Raw genomic sequence first — 20,327 nt, 5'->3', positions numbered from 1 at the left:
CTTTTTTCAAGCAGTAGATATCATGTTGTAAGATGGAGCTTTTTATGTCTATTTGAATTTGAGTCTACTGCTGTTTGTCTGTTTGTCTGTTTGTCTGTGTGTATACGTGTGCGTGTGTGCGTGCGTTTGGGTGTGTATGCTGACCCAGTCTGGCCACTGTGAAGCAAGTGAGAGTTTCTTGTTTGCATTAGCAGCTGCAGGGGCTTGGTGAGGATGCAAAATCCTGACGGTTGACTTGATCCAAACTCGGGCCAGTTTACATAACTGAAGTACTGCTGCACTGCCCGGGAGTCTGCCGTTAAATCAGTGTGTGTGTGTGTGTGTGTGTGTGTGTGTGTGTGTGTGTGTGTGTGTGTGTGTGTGTCTGTGTGTGTGTCTGTGTGTGTGTCTCTCTCGTATACACATTTCCAAAGAGGAATAAACATGTGAGTGTAGTATAAGAAAAAGCGTTAGGTAGATTTACCTCATTCATCCAGTTGGTACAATGATAGGGGTCGCTCGTAATGATGAACCTCCAGAGAATAATCTCAAGCTCCCCTCAGTGTTAAGGAGCTGACTTTCAGCTCATTGTTTAGCTGTCTGGTAAAAAAATGTCATATTCCCCTGTCAATGATACTCGCTAAATCAAAAGTGATATCTGCACATGAGTAATACGTTTCTCTTTTCACCTATACTTTTGAACATGGGCCCTGTTTTCATCTAGTATCGGTCTAAAAGTCGTCCTCCTCTTGTATACGTGCAACCATCAAATGGTTAAAGTCAAAAGTGTTCAAATTCAAATGTCTAATTTGTTTGTCTTTGTTTGGAGAGAGCCGTTTTTTCTCTGGCCGAGCCAGAAGTATATGCGGGACACAAAGTGAAGGGCTCTTCATTTGCCTTGGCTGCAGCCGTGCTCTCCTGTGCAGCTGTCCCAGCCTCCAGCAGTCATTTGCGTCTCCACGCTGTGCTGTGATGGACAGGTGGAGGCCTCTCATGGTGGCATCAATGCATGGCTCCAGGACCCTTAGCGGCGGAGGCCATAGCGTATACTCAGTGATGCCAAACGTGTACATGTACACTTCAACAGGAAGACTCAGTTTGTGTGCACGCTGAGTCGCAGTGTGAGAGCAGAAAGAATATACAAAATGTATGAAAAATGTAGTAAAAACTAACAGTGATACCCTCAAGCTCTGTATTGGTCTCCGCTAACTCTTGTTGGAAATATATGTGTCTGTTTAGTTGCTAAATGTTCAAGCTAGTCGCTAATCTGGTCTTTTTGCTGTTTGGTGCAAGGCAGGGAGTTGGTTTGAGTGTTTTTGTTGAAAATGAGCGGCGAGAGTGAACAGTAAAGTTTTGGGCTGTAAAAAAACAAAACAATGAGCTGAAAAATGATTAAAAAAGCTTCCGAGATCTGAAGGCAACTTTTGATTTGAATGTCATGTGGGTTTGACTTTGGGAGTGTCATTTCATCCATTGTTGATATAAAAATAATGATTAGACAGTTTTAGCAAGCAATTAAAAGAATAAGATTTGTATTCATTGTTAGCAAGTAAAAATATTGATTTTAAGTGAAAGTTTGTTTTCTTTCTTAATGACATTACAAACCATTTGGCACAAACTGAGAATCGTTTAAGTCTCTGAAGCACATCAACTGGTTCTAAAATGTTCTTCATAAGAATTGTTGACAGAGTCATCTCTCAGCAGCATAACTCGTATTTGAATCCACTTGCACGAACGCTGAGATAAAAGGCTCATGAACAAATATTAGCAATAAATGCTGTTCGAGTGCCAAAATGTGATGCATAAGCAAACGATGGCAACTATGAGCCTGAGCTCCCATAACAACGACTGCCTGAGAAGTTACTCACCACTAATTGTTCGTTGCCATGAAGCATAAGAAACTGCCTTAAGTAAAGGGTGAGGTCCATCACGTCTGTCAGAAGTTGAAGTAAAGAAACCACACAATCAAACACATTATTACAGTCGTTTGGATTAGAGTGCATTCATTTATTAAAATACTCCCAGTGTTTTTATTGAGTCTTAAGACCACAAATGTACTGTTTAACCTTTAAACCAGTTATTAAATTGAGTTTAGTCTTGTTTTATTTATTTCAATGCACATATATGTATCAATGCTTGTATGCATACGATTATATATATATATATATATATATATATGTCTTGCTTTTAAATGCTATATACATTAAATGAAATACAAAATAAAAACATACTCTTTAAGACAGAGTGAAATTTGTATTGATTGTAAATGCAATAAATGCACTCATTCGAATAAAACAGAAATGTGTCACATATTTGCACTTTCTACTGTCTTCTTTGATTTATTGTTTTTACTGTATGTTCTTTGTTTTAATGATACTTTGCAGCAGAATTTCCTTTTGTAAAACAATAAAGATCTGCACACACGTTGGGGGGAAAAATAAGAAATCAACATCTATTTTAATTAAGTACTTAACTATATCAACTTCAGATAAACTTATTGTTTCAAAAAATGCTGCATCTAATAACCGCTTTATAAACGTGGTCTTTCATCTCTAATTTGAGTAGATTTACGTCATTTTAAATTAGATTTTAGGAATATTTAGATAAGAGAACCAAATTGAAAATCCACACTCCCATTGTTTCATTCAAGTGTTAAGATTCCAGCCTATGATAGTATTAACATTAGGGCTGCAAATAATGATCATTTTCTTTATATATGTTGACTATTCATTTAATTAATTGCTTTGGTGACATATATCCAACACACTTTTCCAGAGCCCTTATGACATCTTTGCTCATTTTGTCCAAATTCAAAATGTTTTTAAATTTACAATGATATAAAATCTTCACATTTAAGCTGAAACTATAGAATCTTTGCTAGTTTTGCATGAAAAAATACTTAAACAATAATCAATATGTCCATCGATTAATCGATTGATCAACTAATGATATCAGCATTAATGTACATGTTGGCTGTACATTGTCATAAAATAATTCTGGGATCCAGTAGCATGTGTATCCACCTCTCCTTTCACTGACAGAGGTGTCAGGCAGCTTTGCATGCCCTATGTGTGTGTGCGCACACACACACACACACACACAAAGCCTGCTACAATATATATACATGTACAGTACAACCGCAGACAGATCACAGTGTACTTATAGGTTAGTAATAAACACATAGTGTTGTCCACAATTAAACATTTGTGATCCAATAAAAATGTATATTTCAATATGTAAATCAAGCAGTAACGAAAGAATCAGAAAATAGTTTGTCTCTGTGTGCTATAAAGAGAAGTACATGCCGGGTCATCTACAATTCTAACCGGATGGTAAGGATCAGGAACGATCACAGATTAAGATAATACAAACATATTCTAAATTCCAATAACTCTACACCGTCAGCTCAACATAGCGTCTCATAGCCTTACCCCCATGACAGATATCATATCAATATTTGCACAATTCTGCAACTGTAACTTTCTGAAGAATGTCTCTCTCATTATCTGTAGTAATGTTATCACAAAATATAATAATAATCAAATAAAGGAATAAATACGGACAGATAATAAAGATAGAGAAGATTTACCACTTTAACTGTTATTTATACATATATATATATATATATATATATATATTTATAACAACTGGCTTACATTTCTTCCCCCATTTTAGGAAGATGCACAATCTTGGAATGACAAGACTTTGTTTTGTTGTTGGCAAGTATAATTAATAAAAGTTGAATTCAAACTAACAGGTGTGTGCTCTCTCATGTTAACCCATCTTATAACAGGATGCTGCAGGTCCAGCCCAGGAAAGCCCAGGAGAGCTACGGGACTAAACCTTTCATCGGGCTGTTTGTCTGAGCGAAACCACGCTCCCGCTCTGACACATGCCCGCAGTGCTAACCCAGCCTGGTGATGAGCGGTGGGAGTGTGCTGCCGTGTTTTTCCTCTGTGTTTGTTTAAAAGATTAAAGGGGTGAACCCTAGCCCTGTTGAGTCGCCGGACTTCATACCACCTGAGCTGCTCAGATTGTCAGCATTGTCTCCATCACTGCTGCCGGTGAAATTTAATAGTGTTTAAAGTCAGCTTAAAAGCAGATCTTTTACAGATTAGATTGTTCAAGAATGGGCTTGGTAATTTAAAATTGCATGAATCAGCACTTTTAAATAAGACTAATGGAGAGAAAAAACGTCTAAAACATGTCCGGCACATATTACCACCAATTCCTTGAAGACATTAATAATCAAAATCAGTTTCAATGAGGAATGTCCATGTTGAGAGTTGGTTATTCTTCTCTCTCAGGTTGCGTCCAGGGATTGTGATGATGGCCTATATTTTGCATGCTGAAATCACAGGACGGCCTTTGTCTGGAAAACATTTACATCTCTTAACACAGCTGGCTCGACCAACCACTGGCGCAAAACCAACAAGGAAGCAAGGTAGAAAAACAACACGTAGGTTTAGTTACCACTAAAGAGGTCTTTTAGTGTTAAACGTCAAAACAACATGGACCATTTTGGACTTTTTAAAGTAAACTGAGGTTGACTTTCAAGGGAAATTTGAATATCAAGAGGAAACAATGTTTGTTTGGACAGTTTTGGTCTATGAAACTAAAAAAGGCCCTGCATAGAATAAATATGAAGTAAATAGATCAAATGTAATCATAAGGGAACACTGAATATTCTGTCTTTAGTTTTTAACAGTTAAAACTTCGTAAAACCTAATCCGAAAAGTAGATCTTGATTTGAATGCTAGATATTTTTGGCCATTTAAGGACATCAGAAATGTATTCCAGCTACATTCAAAATACATAAAAATCCTTTAAAAATAGAAATTTCCACCACAAAGTATGCAGACGTTGTAGAATGCGAACAATAGACCCTTACAGAGCTCAGGTATGTCAAGAGCATGTGATGCCTAGGGGGGTGTGGCCCCTCAGGTGCTCCGTAGAGATAATACACTCCAACGCTGAATGACTCATTCTCACACACACCTTAAACATCATGCAGGGCGCTCTCAAACCTTAGCTCTTCAACTTCACCTGACAACAAACTGGGAATAAGCTAAATGAGCACAGCACTTCGGATCTCTTTTAAAAAGCTAATTGCTTTAACTGCATTTGAAGAACTGCTGGATTTTGGACTTAAAGACAGTGAGTTGTTATATACAATTGTGATCTTTCTACCGGGATTGTGTGCTGGGCTGATCTCTTGATTTGATTTCAACCGTCCAGGATTTAATCAGAGGGAACTTCATCTAAACTGTGGAAGTACTAATACAGTGCAGCATTTGCAGTTCACTTTACACTCTGTCTTTAAAGGGACATTTCTGAACTGTTCATGACAATGCCGGTGGTCAAAGTGGAGAAAGAGTCTCAAGCAGACAACACCCTGTCGGCCTCCAGCTCTCCACTGCTGTCAGAGGAGCAGCCCAGAGGTCGGAGAAGGAAGAGACCTCTCCAGCGAGGGAAACCCCCTTACAGCTACATCGCACTCATTTCCATGGCCATCGCCAACACCCCGGACCGCAAGCTGACTTTGGGGGGAATCTACAAGTTCATCACAGAGCGCTTCCCCTTCTACAGAGACAATTCAAAGAAATGGCAGAACTCCATCCGTCATAATTTGACTCTCAATGATTGCTTTATCAAGATCCCCAGAGAGCCGGGTCGACCAGGGAAGGGCAACTACTGGGCCTTGGACCCGAACGCGGAGGACATGTTTGAGAGCGGCAGCTTCCTGAGGCGCAGGAAGAGGTTTAAGCGCTGTGACTTGAGCACTTACACCGCATATGTCCACGAGACACCAGTTTTCTCTCCAGTCCAGATTGCCAGATCAGCCGCATATACCAACTCAGTCTACAACAACATGACAGTCAGTCCGGCCTACGGGCAGCAGCTGACCTCTGCATATTACCCCTCTTCCTCTCCTCCTGGGTTTGGACCTGGTCAGACCCGCATGTTCAGCATCAATAACCTCATTGGACACCAGACTCCAGCCAGCATGCTGGGAGGTCAAGGGCCAGAGGTGATGCAGCAGCCCGGACGGAGCTTCAGTCCCGAGGGGATCCCAAACGGATCCAGTCCCTGCAGCCTGGGAGCCCCAGCTTTCCAGAGCCAACCATGTGGAGGGTCCGTATCTTCACGCTCCTCTACGCATCCCGGGTTCACCTACCCCGGGCCACATGGCCACCCACACCACCATACACACCAGGGCTCGTATGGACAGGGCCACCACACCCAGGGGTATGCAGCGACGGGACGCCTCCATTCCTCAGCCCACGGGTCTGTGGAGGCCGTGGACCATTACGGCAGGGTCTCCCCAGTGCAGTTGGGCTCTTTCTCCCAGTATAACAGTGCTGCAGGTCCTATCGCCAACACTGGGGGTTATCTGAGACACCCAACGTACCCAGGGAATATGGACAGGTTTGTGTCTGCTATCTGAGCTACTGAGAATCTAGATCCGAGCATCTCACTACCCTGTTAACAGAACATCAGAGACTTGAGACGGCACCCTGTGAGCCAGACATTTCTGCACGCAAATGTGATTGTTTTTCTTTGTACATGACATTTGTTAAGGACAAAACTGAAAAGACTGATTAAAAAAAAAAACCCTCTCCTGACACAACTGTGATTCACCACATTAACACAGCCCATTTTCTATATTGTTGATGGTAATTTACTTTGAGATGCACGCTATGAATTTGGATTTTAATGTCAAGGCCTCCTCACAGCATGCGAGTGTAACGATCGTCTAATATCTTGTGTGGCTGCAAGCTTCTTTTTGTGTCATGATTTAAATGTGCAAGTTTAATATTTACAACACTAGTGAGTTAAATGATAGACTTTGAAATATTAGTATAAATTATTATGCTTCATGGTCATCGGCTTTGCAATAAGTGGCTTGTATGAAGAACGTCAGCTTTAGCACATTTGCATGTAATGTAATGCATATTAGGTTGCCTTTTTGGAAATAAACTGAATTATATAGCACTTTGGTTCTTCAAGAATAAAATATTTAAAATATTGATGTATTACTGCTGTTACAATTTAAGCATGTGTGCCCAAATGATTACACCAGAATTGGGGGAAATGTGGTTTTCCACATATTTAATCTACATCATTTCTATTTGCAATAGTTTAAAAAAAGAAAATAAATTTTAAAGGACGAACAAATCAAGACATTTGTCTCCAGGAACAGAAAGAAATGCCCTCGCACATCTTTTTCTTTTGTGCTCACGTTGTTTCAGCTCAGCTGGTTTGAAGTGTTGTCTGGAGCCACAGCATTATCAGTCACCGTGACCGGCCTCAATTATCATGTCGAGACATCAACACAGCACTTAGACAGACGGGCAGTTAATCTACCACACAGATCCACTAATCAAGAAAATGAATTGACTTGTAACTCGATATTTCAGCCTATAAAGTGAAGTAGTGGGAGTCCTTTATCTCAACAAGCGAGACCTCCCTTACACGAAGTCTACATATCGGACAAGATGAGACTCGTAAGGAAACGCTTCATTATTGTGAAGACACTTGATTTTCCTATCAGAAAAGAAGCCTTGTTGATAGATGTGGGGGTGTGTGTGTGTGTGTGTGGGGGGGGGGGGGGGGGGGGTTCCCCATAGTTGAAAGGGTCCTAGTTTTTCTTGAGTGCCACTGAATCTCAAAATCTATGTGGATTAAATGAGGATGGCAGTAATCAGCAAGTTTCAAATTATAATTTCAGAAGGACAATGATATAATCATTGTTAAGATTTGCACTCAACATAAAAGCGACAAGGCTGATACGCACCGAAGATGTGTTTGATAAACACCGGCCTGAGTTATGGGCTAATGTTGGCCTAGAACGAATTAGGTTGATATTCACACAGTGCCATTATCTAATACTTTAAAAGTCTCAAACAAAGGGCACAGAGATTTAAACAAACTCAGGTATAGTCTATGGCATACCGGACATTAATAAAAAATAGAATTAAGATATCGGCCTATCCATCCACATTTGAAGATAAACTCATTATACATTAAAAACACTATGAAGGCACCCGTGCCAAAGGTTACTAGTCATTGCTGAACTTTTGGGGGGGGGGGGGATTAAACATATATATATATATATATATATATATTACAACGGTGTTTAAAGTGTGTTAGTGCAGTGGTTCTCTTTGCAAATTAAATATACATTTAATTATCGAAGACAGACACCGCATCAACACAGCAGGCGGACACGACAAATCTTCTGAACGAAGTTCTGCATTTTGTGCGTCAGAAGCAAACATGATAATCTGAAGGGTGAGTGGTGCAGGGATCAGTACTACGTTAAACCAATCATCTGATGGGAATAAATACTGGGCCAAGATATTAAACTCATCAACTGCTTTGGTATACAAATGCAGTAAATTAAAAGAAAACACAAAACCAGTTTAAGTTTAACACCTGAGACAAGAACAAACTGTTTTCAACAAAAATGTAAAGGTCGCAAAACTAACAGTGTCTGTGTGCGCTTTTAAGTTTTAAATGTTTGCTGACACAAGCTAGAACAACATGTTTAAAACATGTTTATTTTTTTTATTCTATCAAGTGTGTCCTTGAAATAAAAAAAACATCTAAAATATAAGGAGCAAAGACAATCCATAAGATCATTTTCTTTTATTTAAATCATGCTAAAAATAGAACACTTATAGCGAGGACAAAGCTATAACAATACAGACATAAATACAATGAACACGGGTGACAATAACAAAACACGTCAGCCGATGTATTCAACAAGCTGTTGGAGTTGTTCACAATTCTTCACGACCACCGGCAAAGAGAGCAGAGTCTGTGTGGAGGAAATGAAAACCATCAGTACCTCAAATATTCATACAAATATTCAGCATTTATAGTACAGCAGACAGTACAGTCTTGAACAGAAGAAATACACAAAGCGTCTCTCACCTCTCTGACTTTATTGATGAGTTTGTTTAACATCTGAAGCTCATTCTCACTTTTCTGCTGGTTGGTCTGGTGGATGATTTGCTGTGAGAGACATTACAACATCATGAACACACCCTCATATTTATGACGCTTCTTCAGCTCTTTTATAACACATGAAGAGACTCTTGATTTATGCCAAGAAGTTAAACAAAGATGCTGGTATGTAGTGAGCAATATCAGTAGCTACTACAGTACATCAGGCTGATACTTACATGTCTTTTTGCTCTTTCAAGGAGTTTAACTCTGGCCTGATCCAGCTCTTGAAGACTCAACTTCAGTCTTTCTACCTACAGATAAAACAACAAAACAGATAATCACTCAATTATTAAAAAAAAAAAAAACTGTATTATAGCTGTACTATCACACTATAAGTGACTGGAACATACCTCTCTCAATAACTGGATCTTCTCTTCCATGACATGTGCCGGGTTAGCCGATTGGCTACCAGCTTTTCTCAACTCCTCACGCAGGAATTGAGACTCCACCTTTGACTGATGGAGAGACCGACGAAGCTCAACCACCTCCTTCCGCAATTCCTGTAAAAAAAATAAAAAGTGTTACATTTGGCCAACTGTATTCGGATTGTTTGTTAAATCATTGATATGGATTTTGTGCCTTACGTTGCTGTCAATCTTGTGTTTATTTAGAGATTCCTGGGTCTCTTGTATTTCTGCCATCAGCTTTGTCAGCTTTTTCTCATCCTATGTAAACACACACATTTTTAAAAGACACATATCAGTGGTCCTTCAGCTCGACAAGATAATTCCCATCAGTCGGCACTCTTTTCTAACCCATTTTGGTATTTTTAGGTATCGTAGATGAAGTCAACACAGTACAGTAGTTGTTACCAGAGCTTTCTGCTGCAGCGCCTGATTTCCTCTCTCAAACAGGCTGTGCAGACCGCTGAGTTGACGCTTCAGCTCAAACACCTCGGCATCGTGTCTGTTGTTTGCAGCCTGCTGCTCCACCTGCAGGCCAGAGCTGGAACAATGCATTAGATCATGTTGGAATAGAAGGACAACGTAGATGCACCACCGCCTTGAACTTTACATTAAACATCTGTGAAAAATGTTATTTCTAAAAATAATATGAGTATAGACAATATAATAAATATCAAGAAAACATGGCAGCTTCACTATTACATTCCTCTCAGAAGCAAACTTCACAGGAAATAGGCTTCTTTTTTTTTTTATCCATCAACGAAGCAGTTAAAAATTAACTTAACAATTGTTAGTCGCCAGGCCTAAATATTAGTCGTAATCTATAAATAGATTCCCGTATGAAAAAAGGCCGTCCTTACTTCATCGCCACACATTTTACAGCACTTACATGGTGTTGTGCAGCTCCTCCAGCTGGGCGTCTTTACGCTGTTGCAGCAGCTTCAGGGTGCTGTCGAGCTCCGAGACGGTGCTGCCCAGGTCAGCGAACAGCTCGGCCACGCTGCTCTGCTCGTCCTCCTCGGGCTCAAACTTCACCGAGTTCAAATTCTTTTTCGGGGTGACGGCTGCTCGTGTGAAGGCGCTCGTCTCACTGAACAAAGTGCCACACTGTGGCCCGGGCGAGTCTGCGGGGACAGCGAACTACAACTTAGATTTTTGATTGCCATAAGTTGACATTTAAGCCCCATTTGAACTGTATTCCAGATGTTTAATTAGATGTACAATTCTGAATTTCCTTCAGTTATTGTCCCTGTAACTAAGATGCTATCTCACAAATCAATAACAGTTTAAAAATTACTCTGAGACATGTTAATTCAAAATTCAGTGGGTCATTTTAACTGTACATTATCTGTGGCCATGCTTATAATCCGTGGGGGAAATCTGATCATTTCAACAGCAAACTAAATAAATAAATAAGTACAATAGAATATTGAAGAAAAGGCAATTCACGCCAGTGTCACTTTAAAAAGAAAGGAGAAATTGACTCATAACCCTGCTTCACAGGATGATATTTATACCCTCTTTAATAAAGGGGACGGGTCTGCTGAACACACATTCAACCCATGTTTGAGCCATTCAAATCAAACAGCTGTCACAGTGGAATCTCTGAGTGTCACTGTTCAGAGACACTCGTTTGCAACTGCATTGCACCATATTAACTCAAATGTTTACATCAGCTCTCGTGCCCAAAAGAAACAGACGTTCACCAAAGCGGTACAACTACTGCGACCGGAGTTGGACCCGGGTTGGGAGGAGGATCATGGAGCAAGGTTGGATGATGCACCTTGAACCATTCAGACTGACCAGCAGCATGGGTTTAACCGGCATCAATGTGTCAGTCAGAAAGTTGCCAATTGTGATCACGGTTTAAAAAAAACAAAGAGAAGCTAAATAACTGGCGGGTTTATAAGCAAATAAAATCTGTGGAGTTTCATTCTCGTCTTTTAAAGATCCGAGCCAGCCTTTCTTTAGGGCATCAGCTTCGCTTCAAGTCACATGCGGTGTGAGCTACAGCACCTGATTCAGGAGGTGTGTCTTCCTCCTTCTCAGCAGTTAATGCAACCATGATGCGGTCGACAAAGGAGCTGGAGGGGTGACGACGTTCCACATTGTGGAGTGGTTGAGACTCCTTCTGTGGTTCTGCTTTCTGAAAACACACAAGCCTGTATGAAAAAAAAAAACATTTCCTCCACAGTCCACTTACCTGCAACTCTTTTCAGTACAAGTACAGTTATAGCCTTGCATATAAGCATTGACAGGTGAAATCAGGCAGTTCTTATGCGTTACCTGGTCATTGAGAGCTGCATGTAGTTCATTGGTCAGTCCTCGCAGTGTGTGATGCAGCAAAGTAATCTCAGTGACCGCCTGAGACAGTTTCTGTCCAAGCTCCAGCTGGGTTGCATCGGATCTGGACCTCGTCGTTTCCAACTCCTCCTGCAAACTCCTGTTCTCAAACCTACGTCGCACATACGCAGACAGACAAGTTATCATTTAGCACACTGACAAGATGTGAGACAGCTTGAGTTTGTTGTAAGATTAGCACGAGATTTGTTCAAGTATACACAGTATATGCACACCGAGAGACTGGGTGTTCATTTTTTTTATCTTAATCAAATAAACCATTATTTACTTTTGCTGATACCTGCATTACGGTACAAATAACTTAGAGGCCAAAGCAAAAAAAACAAACACTTAATCTAATCCACATTTCTCCCGAGCGCATTGCTATAATAACAGTATGTACGAGGGTTATGTGGGTATCGTTAACTTGAACTTACTGAAGTCGGCTACATTCTCCTTTTAGGTCCTCGCACTGGATGTTCCTCTCTCTGAGGCCCTGCAGGTTGGCCCTCAGCGTACGCTCACTCTCCGCCAGCTGCTCCCTCGCGAACTCATCCTCCATCTGTAAGAACTGTGACACACACACACACACACACACACACACACACACACACACACACACACACACACACACACACACACACACACACACACACACACACACACACACACACACACACACACACACACACACACACACACAATGAAGTCACATACTATGATGACAGCATCTTACTCTGAACCCAGCTTCATGTTGGCTCATGGCACAAGTGTATAAGGAGTAAGAACCAGACCACAACCAGACCGGGTATATAAACTTCAATAAATGATGTAATGCTTCAGTCTTCTCAGACAATAAAAGGCAGTAAGACGGTCTTGAATCACAGAAACATTCCAACCGTGCGAGCGTAAAGACTATAAATCCCAAAGCTAACCTCGTTCATCTCGCGCACACCACTGAGCTGTGTGCAAGCTTCCTGGAGCTGCTGGATCTGCAGCTCCTGGGATTGCGAGAGGACCTGCAGCTGACCGAGCTGCTCCTCGCTTTGAGCCAGAGCCTGACTGAACTCAGACGCGCGCTGCTCCGACTGACCCAGTGACATCTCCAACCTGCAAATGAGCACAGACGACACACAGGCAGGGGGCATCAGCTGCAGTGTTTTAGGTGACACTTGTAGATGTGTGGCAGTGAGCAAGGTCTGCTCTCAGAGAACAATGGTGCCCCATTCCTTCCGTCTTCATTTAAGAAATTTAAAATACAGTACTTGTCTCTTTATATACTGCACATGGACAACTGTGAGGACAACGTTTAGTCCTGAAAGTCCTTGCGTCATCTCTGATGAGTAGAAATATTTATTGTCACCACTTACTCGTTTGCTCTGTCCTTGGCTCGCTGGATGTCCTTCCATGACTGCTGCAACCTGAAACAACAACATTTTTAGGCCCCATGCTGGATTTCATCAAGCTTTTTTTTAGCATTTCAGTGTGCGTTTTCGTTTATTATCCTGAGCATGTGTTCAACAGATTTAAGTTGTTGTAGGATCATACTTCGTACTCTCAGCAGCAAGGGCCTGCTCCAGGAAGGTGTAGGAGGCCAAAGTGGAGGAAACTGTGGCAGACAGCTCCGTCGCCTTCCTCTCCAGCAGACCCCGCTCTTCCTCTCTTTCCGTCAGCTTCTGACGAAGCACACCCATTTCTGAAATTCAACGAAAAGAAAAGACATGTAAGCAACTCTGTAGGCGGATAAAGAAGAAAACGTTGAAAACAGTTTGAAAAAAGAAAAGAAATTAAGTAACCAAAGCAAGTTTTTACCTGAGGTCAGGATTGTCACCTGCAGATTTAAATCACTAATCTCTTCCGTGGCAGTTTTGAGATTCATATTAGCGTGTTGAAATTCCTCTTCAATCTGTTGAGTACAAGTTCATTTACATTTGCACAAAATATAAAGTGCCTTTGAGACAAGTAGAATTGCAAGACAGGAAGTGTCCACATGAACTTAAAGACATTATCGTCATTGGACCTGCTCTCTCTCCTCAACAGCTTGGTCCCTGGCAGCAAGATGTTCGTCCCTCTCTCTCAAAGCAGCAGCCGCCTTCTCGTTCAGCTGCAGAAGCATGGGAGACGTTTTCTGCAGAAGGGCTCTGACTCTGCAGAGCTGTGAAAAGAGCACACAAAAAGCATTAATGCATTTAAAACAAAAGGAAATGCTGCCACCATTCAAACACCGCGTAAGAGAGCAAAACGATATGAAGATACTGTGGTGTCGTTATTACATTGTCAGTCAATGTCACAGAGATCAAACTAAATGGTTTAAAACAAAACACTGCTGTTATTATCACTTTGTCAGATTTCTGCTCACTTTTAGGAATTGCTACATACCGTGTGTGTGTGTGTGTGTGTGTGTGTGTGTGTGTGTGTGTGTGTGTGTGTGTGTGTGTGTGTGTGTGTGTGTGTGTGTGTGTGTGTGTGTGTGTGTGTGTGTGTGTATTAAACATACTTCTTTCATCAAAGCAGATTGTTCATCCATGGTTGTGGACAAAACATCAGAAGCAGAGTTCAGCATCTCAGTGTGGGCCCGGTTTAATGCGACCTGTATTAGAGTAATGAAAGAAATACAAATGAAACACTTTCTGGTGAACGTTTTGCTGAATAGATTAAAGCAGCGGTTTGTTTTTGTTGTCTCTTTTGTTGTACCAGTTCTGGGTAAGTCTGGTGTAGGGCGGCTGACAGTTCTTGTTGAGACCCCACAATCCTCTCCAGCGCAGAGATTTCGGTGGCGCAGTGCGTCCTCAGCTGTTCCATCGCACTGAAGGCCTGGAAACAGACAAGCAGACACACACACACACTTCAACTCAAACAGCATATTGCTTACAATAAAGATTTAATAAATTAAATTCAAAATGTAGTTTGAATATTCTCTATAATAACTTCAGTACATGTATTTATGTCTACCAAAGACAGACAACTAATACTCCGGATACATAAAGTGTTCATTTTGAAAAGGTTGTTTGTTTAAAACCCATTTGTGCCGAAATACTAGATTTAGTACGAAAAGGAAAAATGCCACGGGCAAGTAAGAAAAACGTTAACATCGTGTTTATTAAAATGTCTTTAATTAAAAAATGATATACACTGCATATGTTTGCATATCTTTAATAATCAAATTGTTATGACAAACACTTGATCATGCACATTGTAGTTTCTGCTATACTTAGTCTTTGGGGATATGAGACTACTTTTTTCCTAAATATAATTATTTATAGAAAAAAAAGCAGTAGTCCGATGAGCCAAAAGACACTCAATGTTTTAGAAGCTCATTCAGTGAGCAACTACTGATGCCTCAGTGTTCTACTGAACGACTTAGAAGGTCTTTTGTTGCAGCAGCAGTCAGGTCTTTTAATGCGCACTTTTAGATGTAGCATCTTTCAGCTGTTAATCACGTCTCAAATGGCTCTTCATGGCGTTATTTATTTGTTATACTATGAATGTCTATATGTTTTTGTTGTCTGTATTTGACTTTAAAAAAAAAAAAATGTAAGTTGTGGGCAAAAATGGTTTAAAGGCCTCACTTTGCCTCTAACTCAACATTATTGTAACTTATCTTTTCACAACAAAAGCATGACAAAGTACGGCCGTGGTTTTTAAAATAACTGGCTTTATCAAAGCTAAAAAATCCACTTGAACAAGGATTGGAATAATCATGGAGCGAACATGGAACTACTTGAGTCACATTAATTAATTAAAGAGATGTGTCCCTGTGCTTACCGCCTCCTTGGCTGTGACGGCGTCCTCCATCTGCATCCTCAGGTCATCTCTTTGGTGAAAAGCATCTTTCACCTTCTGCATCAATGCTGTCTGGGTGTCCTTTGTTTTCTCCAATACAGACTTCATCTGACCGTACTAAACAACAACAAAAAAGAAAATACACATCAACTCATTTGTTCCCACTGGATAATTACACAGAAGCATGCAAAACACATTTACATACATGTGAAACCAGGCTTTGATGGTCCCCTCTGACAACGTCTCCTAATCGCTTCATGGTAGAGAGAGCAGCATCCGTGTCATCGCTCAAAGAAGTCTGTTGGGAAATAATTCAGTGGTATTAAAAAGCAAAATCAGAAATGTCAATGCATGAACAATTTTGCGACATAGATGAACACGTGTTATGTCTCACCATGTTGACCTGCATGTCCCGCATACGCTGGATGAGGTTCTGTAGAGAACTTCCATCCAACTCCAACTCACCAATCCTGTTCAGAGCCTCCAAATATAGGTCTCTGTACATTGTGGTCTATGTAAAATACAAAATGTATAATCAATGATTAAAAAAAAAAAAGATTGTGCATAAACTAAATTACATCTACGATATCTTCATAGCAAAAGAATAGAACTGCAAAGAGCAAACTCTAAATGCTTCACATGTCCACTCTCAGCCCCTTAAAAGATGTCTGAATGTGTCCGTACCTGGCTGAGTTCAGAGTGGTCTGTCTGCACTAGTTTCTCCCGGAGGTCTGACGGTGCAGGGCCTGCAGAAGGACTTTCATTGGCCCTGGATGCAGCCAATTGCTGCACAAGAGCCTCCACCAGGATCATGCTAGACCGTAACCTCTGCTCCAGCTCTTGTCTGGGGAGACACTCTAGGCTGCCTGGAGGTAGGCTGAGAGCACACCAACAGAAGGAAACCGTGAGACACAAAAAAAACACAGAAATCTGAAATAACCATGTCCTATTCAAAAAAAACATTGAAAACCTAACTAGTCCAGAGTCTGGACTTACTTCCACAGGAGAGGGTCCGTTAGCGTGCAGGAATCCACCACAGAGATATTCCTCTTTCTCTCAAATTGGCCGGATGTATTGACGCTGCGGTCCAACCATTTAACAGGAGTGGTGCCCACACAGACCGCGTGGGATTCTGCAGAAGTAGCTTTTGCCGATGGGACCATGACGGCAGCAGGAACCATCTTTCCCGATGCCAAGAAAAGAAACTCTGCCATCTGCCGAAGCTGCTGCTGTAGGGGACCATCTGGAATCAAAGGTATGTCCAAAGCCGGCTTCTCCACTTCAGGCTGAGGCACCGCACAAGGCTTTGCCGCCACATCCCCAACTGGCTCATTGACTGGGTCTAACTGAGGATTGCAACCTAGTGCTGTAGAGTTAAACCGAGGTCGTGGCATGGGGCTCTCCATGTGCTCTGCCCATAAGCCAGTGGGGTCGACGTTGAAAGGAGCAAACACACTCTTTTCCCCCTCCAGAGCAAAATCGTCCAAAGCAGGACCCCTAAACGCCTTTAATGCAGCGAGAGAGGCTCTACGGACAACAGGACTGAGGATCCCAAACTGAAAAGCTGATGCTACTGAGGGAAACCGCACTTTCAAAACATCAGGGAGGTCTTCTGTCTGAGGTTTTTTGGCAGAGTTGCAAAAAAAAGGTCCATCTCCAGATGAACCCAAAGCGCTGTCTTTTGCCTCACTGGATTCGTGGGGTCCATTGCTGATTTGCACTTGAGATACTTGTTCCACGGGCACTTCGACAGGCGTAGGAGCCTCTTCCGAAGTCGCAAGATGGCAGCAGTCAGAAGACTCTGTTCTATGAAGCATTGAAGGCAATGCACCGTTCTTAGGGTGCATGGAGTCCTTTTTGCACATTTCTTGCATTTGACAGTTAACAGATTTATCATCCAATGCCTTCAACGGTGTGTTAGTCGGTGAAGATGTACAGATAGCCGGTGGGTCAGCATCTACCACAACTGCATTGTTTTCCACGTGGCTCTTGGGTTGTTCATAGTCATCTTGAATGTGTTGCCGCGTAACGGAGACGGGGACACTGTTGTCATCAAGGGGCTGGCAGATCACGGCCTGTTTGTCAGGCAGAGGTGGCGTCTTCTGAGACAAGCCATCGGATATTTCAACATCACTTCTGGCACTGCTGAAAGAGCTGAATGTGATGCCCTCTTGTCTGCCAGTCTGGCTATCAGGTACCACCAAGCTTATCTGTTTGACCTCCTCCACAACATCAAGGCTGAATGGTAACGGTTTCCTCAATGGGTCATTTTCAATTTTACAGTAATGGTGGTCTAAATGATCACTACCGTTTTGCCAGTCTTGGTCACTGGCCAACATGCTTGGATCAATACCATAATTGTATGACTCAGCGCAGGTCGCAGTTTGATCGGCTGGTAGAGGAACAGTCTCATCTGTAAGATTGGTGCCATCTGAAATTTCAATCACACCTCCAGCGCAGTTAAATGATTGGAAGATCACCTCACTCAGCCCATCAGCAGGCTTTTCAGAGCCATTTGTGGTCTCAGAGAACATGGCGATGGCACAGACAGCATTTTCACTGCTAAAGTAGGGATGATCTGCATGCGCCGCTTGACTTAGCTGGCTACAGTCAGAGAAATGTGTTACATTTACACTGTTGTCTTGTAACGATTCAACCAGCTGTGCCTTGGGCAGAGGAATGGTCTCATCTTGTAGTCTGGTGACATCAGAAACTTCCACCTCACCGCCATCGCAAACAAAGGATTTCCAAGTTATGTCTTTCTTTCCACAGTAGTCATTCGGAAAAGCTCCGAGATCTTGTGTGACTCGTCTATCATCCAAGTCTCCAGAGGCCCGTGTAGTGTTTGAACCTTCACAGAGGCAGTCAACCAAGGAGGCATCTTTCATCTCAGGATTGTAATAGGGGTGTTCAGTGTGGTCACTGCAGGACTGAACTATTATACTGTCAGAGATGACTGCGTCTTCAGTTTCATGCATGTTTTTCATAGCCTGATCCTTGGGCAAAACAATGCTCTCTTCTGCACGCACCAAGAAGCCTGCAACCTCAACCTCCCCACCAGGACAGATGAAGGACTTAAATGTTACATCTCCAAGTCCACCGGCTGTCTCTGTAGTTGTTGTATCAATAGTGGAAGCATTGATTTGATTCACTTTGGTGGATGGAGGAGATTGCAAGTGGGCCTCAGGGTCACAGAGAGGAACATCGCTCTGTTGATTAGAATGAACGAAAGGTAAGAAAAAGTCAGAAAAACATAGAAAATAATAGGAGCATTTCAAAATATAAGTATAACCTCACCTTTGTCGGTTTCACCACATCAGCACTGAGCAGTGACTTTGATTTGAACCTCGATGATGGAGTTGACAGATGCAGCATTTCATTCTGCACACTTCTCAGAGGGGTACGCTCTCCACCTCTGCTTGGAGGCTAACATTAACAGAAGTCAAAGTATTATTAGCTTGTTCAGTGATAATTTAACTACAAATTGTGGACAAAAGGCGCAAAAGTCTTACCAAGCCTTCCCCACTGAAACTTGACTTCCTGGAGGACATCACACTGGAGTGCTGGGAAACTTCTTTCAACTGCTAAGGACGACAAAAACGTTTCTATTAAAACGTGCTTGAAATTTTAATGAAGCTGCTTGGTGGACACTAACGTTAAGTCAGTTTCTACAGAGAAATCACGTTAACCACCAAGCTAAGACAATAATATTACGCTACGTAACGATATAGAGCAACGTCAAAGGCAGTTGACTTTAGGCGTATTGGCTCATTCATAAACATTAGCTAACAAATAAACAAACCTAGCTTGGATGTATGATGTAACGTAGCACTAAAATATCAAACAATGTATTGCTAAGAGTAACGTTAGCAAGGGCGTAGGGCTAGCAAACGTCTAGTTTAGGAAAGCGTTACCGAAGTCGTTAGCTAACGTAAGTTACGTTAGTTTGCTAACATCGGCAGCTAACGGACATTTTAAACTAAACAAATGATGGACTACGATCTGTGAACCCAAGTAATACACATTACCTTCCAACGATTACCAATGAACTTTAACAAACGTTGTAAAAGCTACGCGAATAGGGTAAACAAATCCTTACCGTCGAGCAGTCATCAACCGCGTTTCATTCAAAACACAAATGTCAGCGCTGCTATTGGTCCATTTGTCTTCTTCTGCTGTTGTGTGACGCAGTGGGCGGACGTAACGCATCATACAACACACTGCTGCCCCCAACAGGAAGTTATTGTCATTACTCTATGGCAGGGGTGGCCAACCCGCGGCTCGCGAGCCGCATGCGGCTCTTTGCCCGGTTTCATGCGGCTCTTACGTTCATATCGAAGTTTGTATTTGTGTTTTTTTAATGTTCGTGTTCGCTTCGCTTGAGTTAAATACGGTATTTTCGTCAAACGCGCATGTGCGGCCACAGATTACGTTCCTCGTCGACCCATTTAACGCCGAGACGGACTGTTTGAAAGCCCCGCTTTAAGTAAAAATGTAAAAGTCGGACAATTTACAAATATCCGTTGTATCGCGCAAGGCGGAGCTCCTCCCCGATCCGCACGCGCCGGCACACCTCCACCAGCGTATGTGACAGCAGCAGCAGCAGCCACCCTCCCCGCCGACGAAGAAGGAGCAGCAGCAGCTCTCTTCCTCTCTCTGACTCAAGAGCACACCACTCTAAGCCATAACTGGAGAGGGATTTACTGTCACTGTTGGTCTAGGTGTGGTTATACCAGACTAAAAAAGTCCACTTATTCTTGATCATTCTCTTGGGTAGAAGGCCAGATATGAATAACAGATGAAAAT

At 41.9% G+C, this 20,327-nt stretch overlaps 2 protein-coding genes across 2 annotated transcripts; one reads left to right on the top strand and one right to left on the bottom strand.

The window, feature by feature from the left end:
• The first annotated feature begins 4,990 nt into the window (after window positions 1-4,990).
• foxe1 (forkhead box E1) lies at window positions 4,991-6,992 on the top strand. The gene is made up of 2 exons (XM_079160297.1): window positions 4,991-5,136; window positions 5,305-6,992. The coding sequence occupies exon 2, from the start codon at window positions 5,324-5,326 to the stop codon at window positions 6,425-6,427; it is 1,104 nt and encodes a 367-aa protein (XP_079016423.1). The 5' UTR covers window positions 4,991-5,136; window positions 5,305-5,323; the 3' UTR covers window positions 6,428-6,992.
• Window positions 6,993-8,616: 1,624 nt separating this feature from the next.
• spag5 (sperm associated antigen 5) lies at window positions 8,617-19,100 on the bottom strand. Its single transcript, XM_079159989.1, has 24 exons — window positions 19,034-19,100; window positions 18,819-18,947; window positions 16,518-18,730; window positions 16,206-16,398; window positions 15,916-16,032; window positions 15,727-15,819; window positions 15,504-15,638; window positions 14,433-14,552; window positions 14,236-14,328; window positions 13,759-13,893; window positions 13,551-13,644; window positions 13,287-13,434; window positions 13,109-13,159; window positions 12,674-12,848; window positions 12,176-12,309; window positions 11,685-11,853; window positions 11,415-11,544; window positions 10,288-10,522; window positions 9,807-9,939; window positions 9,579-9,659; window positions 9,345-9,494; window positions 9,171-9,245; window positions 8,920-9,000; window positions 8,617-8,803 (listed from the first exon to the last, which is right to left on the bottom strand). The coding sequence occupies exons 1-24, from the start codon at window positions 19,070-19,072 to the stop codon at window positions 8,732-8,734; spliced, it is 4,995 nt and encodes a 1,664-aa protein (XP_079016115.1). The 5' UTR covers window positions 19,073-19,100; the 3' UTR covers window positions 8,617-8,731.
• Window positions 19,101-20,327: the final 1,227 nt, after the last annotated feature.

Source organism: Pholis gunnellus (genome assembly GCF_910591455.1).
Source record: "Pholis gunnellus genome assembly, chromosome: 5".
Classification (NCBI taxonomy): Eukaryota; Metazoa; Chordata; class Actinopteri; order Perciformes; family Pholidae; genus Pholis; species Pholis gunnellus.
The sequence above is the reverse complement of the archived record's forward strand: the minus strand, read 5'-3'. Positions and strand labels throughout refer to the sequence as shown.

Coding starts and splice junctions, on each gene's coding strand:
- foxe1 (XM_079160297.1), top strand. CDS start 5,324: ATGACAATGCCGGTGGTCAAAGTGGAGAAAGAGTCTCAAGCAGACAAC.
- spag5 (XM_079159989.1), bottom strand. CDS start 19,072: ATGTCCTCCAGGAAGTCAAGTTTCAGTGGGGAAGGCTTG. Junction 11,854..12,175: donor GGAGAATGTAGCCGACTTCA/GTAAGTTCAAGT, acceptor TGTGCGACGTAG/GTTTGAGAACAGGAGTTTGC. Junction 9,001..9,170: donor TTGAAAGAGCAAAAAGACAT/GTAAGTATCAGC, acceptor TGTCTCTCACAG/CAAATCATCCACCAGACCAA.